Source organism: Etheostoma spectabile, chromosome 12 (assembly GCF_008692095.1).
Source record: "Etheostoma spectabile isolate EspeVRDwgs_2016 chromosome 12, UIUC_Espe_1.0, whole genome shotgun sequence".
Taxonomy (NCBI): Eukaryota; Metazoa; Chordata; class Actinopteri; order Perciformes; family Percidae; genus Etheostoma; species Etheostoma spectabile.
Genome location: NC_045744.1, coordinates 28,581,458 through 28,587,719, shown reverse-complemented (window position 1 = coordinate 28,587,719; position 6,262 = coordinate 28,581,458). Strand labels below are relative to the sequence as shown.

Here is a 6,262-nt window from a genome sequence, read left to right as displayed (position 1 = left end):
TATAATTTACAAAGACCCAACAATTCTAGTAATTCTCCCCAAGAGAAAGCATTTAGTGCAACATTGGTGAGGGAAAACTCCCTTTTAGGAAGAAACCTTGGCCAGATCCAGGCTCTTGGGAGGTGGTGTCTGACGGTGCCAGTTGGGGGTGGGATGTACACTGGCAATAATGGTCACAATAAAGATAATGGAACTATGACTAGAAATGGTAGTTGTAGTAGTTCATGGTGTAGTTGGGAAATGCAGGGCGTCACAGGGTGTAGCAGGACATAGCAGGGCACTGCAGAGCATAGCCGGGTGTAGCAGGACATAGCAGGGCACTGCAGAGCATAGCCGGGTGTAGCAGGACATAGCAGGGCACTGCAGAGCATAGCCGGGTGTAGCAGGGCACAGCAGGGCACTGCAGAGCATAGCCGGGTGTAGCAGGGCATAGCAGGGCACTGCAGAGCATAGCCGGGTGTAGCAGGACATAGCAGGGCACTGCAGAGCATAGCCGGTGTAGCAGGACATAGCAGGGCCTGCAGAGCATAGCCGGGTGTAGCAGGCATAGCGGGCACTGCAGAGCATAGCCGGGGTAGCAGGACATAGCAGGGCACTGCAGGCAAGCCGGGTGTAGCAGGACAATAGCAGGGCACTGCAGAGCATAGCCTGGTGTAGCAGGACATGGTAGGGCACTGCAGAGCATAACTGGGTGTAGCAAGACACAGCAGGGCACTGCAGAGCATAGCCGGGTGTAGCAGGACATGGTAGGGCACTGCAGAGCATAACTGGGTGTAGCAAGACATAGCAGGGCAGTGCAGAGTATAGCCGGGTGTAGCAGGGCGCAGAGCAGGACCACGGCGACAGCCACAACCCTAATCCAAGGAAAACAGCTGGGTGACAGAAAACATAAGGGCTCCGGGGAATAAGCTCCCTAGAGCTATGTTAGTAACAAGTATTTCTGGGACGTGGATGCAAACAGATGGAAAGGGAGAGGACAGAGAAGCTCAGAGTGTCAAAGGAAGGAAGTCCCCCGGCAGTCTAGAACTATAACAGCATAATTAAGAGGTGGTGCAAGGCAGACCCTGAGCCAGTTCTATAAAGGTTGGTAGATGAGTCTGATGACTATGAAGAGAAGCAGAGGATATCTATCTGTCTGTCTATCTATCTATCTATCCATACATACATGCATACAATACATACATACATACATGCATACATACAGTACAGTACATACATACATACTGTACGTACGTACATACATACATACATACATACATACATACATACTGTACATACATACATACATACAGAATCATAACACATACTGTACATACATACATACATACATACATACATACATACATACACTAATAGCCCAAAATGAATGTGATAAATAGCACTGAGATTAGTGTCTTCAAAACAGCACACACATAAAACGGGCACCATTTTATTCTACGGTTCAGAAATACCCTTATACATTCTTAATCATTTTCTGGTTTTGTTTCACTGATACACTTTGAATTTACTGATTACAATTAAATGCTGATGTAACACACATAATCTTTTAATCAGTTCACAGCAAGTCAGACAAACATGCACATTATATATTTTTCTGCACGCACCATGAATGATCAACTCCTTATAAACTCAACACAAATGGCTAAACTCCGACTACAATAAAGGAACTTGGTGTAAATGTTCCCTATAACTATCACCAAATAGCATAGTTCTTTACAGGAAACAAATTAGGAAAATGATTAGGAAGACCCATGAAATGAAGTGTTGTCATAAAATGTAATACAATATTTAGGTTACACTTACTAAAAACACTGAGAATAGATGAATGCATTTTTTTTTATTCCTTGCACATTTTTGTTTCCAGGGATGATCCAGGCTCTTGCTGGTTTTTTTACCTACTTTGTGATTTTGGCTGAGAACGGCTTCCTCCCGAAGAACCTGGTGGGCATCCGCATCAGGTGGGACGACCGCGAAGTAAATGATGTGGAGGACAGCTATGGGCAGGAGTGGGTAAGGAGCAAGGACAAAGACAAACCAGCACACTCTTTCAACATCCCCATACCCCATATACATGAAGGAATAAATACAATGTGTGTTTCAACCTTGCAGACCTATGAGCAGAGGAAGATCATTGAATTCACCTGCCACACCTCCTTCTTCATCAGCATCGTTGTCGTGCAGTGGGCTGATGTTATCATCTGCAAGACCAGGAGGAACTCCCTCTTTCAGCAGGGCATGAAGTAAGTGAGGGAGAGCTGGAGTAGAAGACGGCTAGAAAGATGTAAAATAAAGGCATGAATGGAAGTAGTTAGGAAGGCAGTTTCTAAGTCAATTTGACTCTAAATAACTTAACTGTAACAATTTTTTTTAAAGATTACTTTTTTTGGCATTTAGGCATTTATTTTTGTGACAGCTTAGTATGGAAGCAAAATGGATACATAAGTCTTTAAAATTTAATCAATTAAGATATACAGTATGTTTTTCAAAATAAAATATTTTAATATTAAGTATTCAGTGGCTGTTAAAGTTCAATGACTCATGTCTCTTATTTATATTTTTATATATATATATATATATATATATATATATATATATATATATATATACATATATATACATATATAGCTTAGACATGAAAGGGGAGAGAGAGGGGAATGACATCCAGCAAAGGGCCGCAGGTTGTAATCAAGGCCATGACCTCTGTATCGAGGACTGAGCCTCTATATATGGGTGCACCCGTGACTATAACATTTTTGAAGATTTCTTCTTTTTTTTTTTATCAAATCTTTATTTATTTCTAACTTTCATACAAACAACAACAAAGACGACAACAACAACGAAGACATGAGACATACGTAAAAAGTAAAATATAAGAATAAATTAAAGTTGCAAGTAGCGTTGGACGGGCCCTCGCTCCTCTTTGTGTGTCGGGGGTACCGGCAGACGCCGCACCTTGTGACCGTGCATTTGCGCGGCACTTAGACACTACAAATCGTCACCAATGAAAAAAGAACTCCTCGCTGAGTTTAATGATCCCTCACACAAGACTCTACATCAAACTTGTCGTTAGTTATGAAAATGGGCGTGGCTAATGCATAGGGGCGGGTCAAACCATTACTAATCAGGAACTATCTGCTGAGTTCAATGATACCTCACACAAGACTCTACCTTAAACGGTTAAAAATCCATAAAAGGTAGCGTGGTTTAAGTATCACAAGTGGACCACACAGTCTAAGTTTCATGTAAATCAGATGATGTTTGTCATAAAAGGCTGATTTCCTGTTGCCAATGGGGGGGCGCTATGACCAAAAGTCACTATTGGCCTGTAGATGTCCTCAGGCCTGGACTCTTTCAAGCAGATATGATGATGTACACTGTAGTTACAGCCATGTTCTCGTTCATCGCTAAACACTCAAAATGGCCGCCATGCCCTATGACAAAACGTTTTTCTTTTAATAACATTTCATCTCTTGAGATAATACAGACCAAATTTGAAGTTAATTAGATGAAATCTCTAGGAGGATTTTCTTAAAGTACGACATGTTGAAATGGTCAAAGTCGCACAAATTTCAAACTTTCAATTAAAAATGGCGAACTTCCTGTCATTTATCGTATGGCTCCAATGAGCTTTATTGTACGTCTTGACATGCTACATATGTGTACCAAGTTTTGTCAGTCTACGTTAAATGTACTGCAGGGGCTCAATTGCTTTAACTTTGTAGGGGGCGCTAGCGAGCCGTTTTTGTGCGTCTATTCCCGAAACCCTTAAATCAAAATTAAATTAAATTAAAGTTTTCACCAGACTTGATGCAACCACCAATTTTGGTGAGTTTGCCGATTCATTTGCCGAAATTCCTTCAGTTTCAGAAGGCCCTTTGGCGCTGTCGGCGTTCAGGTCCTAAATATTAAATGGCAACCTTTTTTTTTAAATAGTGAAATATAAAAATCAAGATAGATAAACACTATAAGCACTGTTAACATGTGCAAGGTTATTGCACTTATAAAATGCAAGACTTCTGCTATAAAACCAGGAAACCAGGAAAGTCAAAAGGGGAAAGAAACATTTCCTTTTACAGCTAGGTTACCACTGTTCTAGGATCAGAGTACATGACCCCTTGTCCCACCCCTTCTGTGAGTGTTTTTGATTAGTTTGAACCTTTTCCTTTCCTTTTTTTCTGTCCAACAGGAACAGGATCCTGATCTTCGGTCTGTTTGTTGAGACTGCTCTGGCTGCCTTCCTCTCCTACTGCCCTGGAATGGACATCGCCCTGCGCATGTACCCCCTAAAGTATGCTCTGCATATGCATATCTCCACCCAACCGAAAAATAACCTCTTAAAGACCTAATAGGCTGCCATTAGCCTGTCACTCTGGACTTTAAATGAAGTCTGTGATGTTCTTATACACCCTGTTATCCTTAGTATAAAAAAAAAATGGCTGCAATGAATTTAACAATTTGCACCCGCTGCTGCTGCTCTATCTAACCCTGTTATATGCTCTGTCTCTCTTCTTCTCAGGCCCCTGTGGTGGTTCTGTGCCTTCCCATACAGTCTTCTCATCTTCATTTATGATGAGGTCCGTAAATTAATTCTGAGGAGGAGCCCCGGAGGTAAGCAGTTATTAAGAGAAACCAAGATTAAAAAGGTTTTAACTTTCTTTGTCTTGTTAATAAGCTGAAAGAAAAAAAAGAATAGCCAAGTGATGGCGTAGTGATTGACACCCGTATCTCAGGAAACACACGCCATTTTCCCCCTCTCAGACTTCCTACTGTCCTTGTTTAAAAAAGAAAATACACATTCTAAAAGAGTAGACTGTCTGCTCCTTTAAGGACACACTGATTGACAAAGTCGCTTCAGCTCTGCTCTGCCGATGTTAACCTGGAGGATCCCAGCATGCATTTGACAGACGGTGACATGCAGTCGAAGATAAAGTTCAATGTCATCTAAAGCGAGCACATAAAACTTCTATAAAAAACAAGAACATAGAATTGTTTTGAACGCAGCTAAAAAAGGAACAAAGGTTGCCAATTTTGCAAAACACTGTCTGTAGCAACTGTGGATGATTATCATATCAAGCTTTAATTGTGGTGTTATGCTAAAAACTGTTGCCAGCTGTCATGTTGAAATCTCTTTTACTTGTGTTTTTTTGGACAAAGTACATGATGCAATTTTTTTCAATTTGCATAGTTTTTCTGGCAGATTTTAAACATGGTTTTTGTCATTCTTACATTTATCATAAAGCAATTTTCATTTAAAAGTTATTATTAACTCTTATCACAGCAGCTGAAAACTATCAGGCTTTTTAAAAGCTGCCGCCTCTGCAACACTTGACTGATTAGTGTTTGTCTTCCAGGTTTGATTTCTCACTAAAAAGCATGTAAATGCACCACTGTCTGGCACTTTGCTCAGGAATTCAATTTGATAGATGGAGCATGAAATCACGGCACATAAACAAGAAAACATTCAATGGTGAAAATCCCACATCACCAGTGAAATCTTATTTGATCCGATTCTTAGGTCAAGGGCTGCATCTGCACTAGATATCAACCAAAGTCCTTTTAACTTTTTCAACATGTCTTGCTTATGAACAGACATGGGTAAAAAAACATAAGCCCCTTCTAATTTTGTTGACGTTGATGGAAGCAGTTAAGAGATGTGGTCGTAGATGATTGCACAAAACGTTTTGTGATTCAAAAACCTTTAGCAGAGAGTCAAAAGGTCTGACATGCAGTAATCTTTATGGACTTAACTGAACATATGTTAAACTTTCACCATGAAACAGATAATACCTGTCAGATAGCAACAGACAACAGTAGAGAATGATGAGAAAGGAAATTAAAGCAAGCTGATGAAGACTCTTGAGATATGCCCCAAAGATCATACACATGATATGGACACACTACACTAGCTCCCAATCTGTTCACTGCCACGGAGTTTCAGCTGATGAGGGCCAAGACACTGGGAGAATAATACAATTTATCGTGACAGTTAATCATTTATGTTAATCTGTGTGTCACAGGCTGCTGATCATACTCTTAGAGTTATAAGGGGATTCATTTGGAAATGTAGAGACAAAGGAAATGAGATGAATACAAATAGACCGATACAAAAGGATATTATGAAAACTGCTCGCCTGTCATTTTGGTCTCTGACACTTTCTCTCTCTCTTTCTGTCTCTCTTTCAGGTTGGGTGGAGAAGGAGACATATTATTAATATTCAGAAAATGTCATTTTGAATTGTGTGCGTGTGTGTGTGTGTGTGTG

The 6,262-nt window shown here is 40.5% G+C and overlaps 1 protein-coding gene across 2 annotated transcripts in view; it reads left to right on the top strand.

The window, feature by feature from the left end:
• Positions 1 to 6,262, top strand: part of atp1a2a (ATPase Na+/K+ transporting subunit alpha 2a) — a 45,908-nt gene that overhangs the window by 39,330 nt on the left and 316 nt on the right. The window contains exons 20-24 of one of the 2 annotated variants that reach the window (XM_032532427.1): positions 1,865 to 2,010; positions 2,110 to 2,240; positions 4,187 to 4,288; positions 4,517 to 4,608; positions 6,184 to 6,224. In XM_032532427.1, coding sequence (XP_032388318.1) covers positions 1,865 to 2,010; positions 2,110 to 2,240; positions 4,187 to 4,288; positions 4,517 to 4,608; positions 6,184 to 6,212 — 500 coding nt within the window. In that variant the 3' untranslated portion in view covers positions 6,213 to 6,224. Of the gene's footprint in view, positions 1 to 1,864; positions 2,011 to 2,109; positions 2,241 to 4,186; positions 4,289 to 4,516; positions 4,609 to 6,183 lie in introns of both variants that reach the window. The other variant, XM_032532426.1, reaches the window with a different exon arrangement.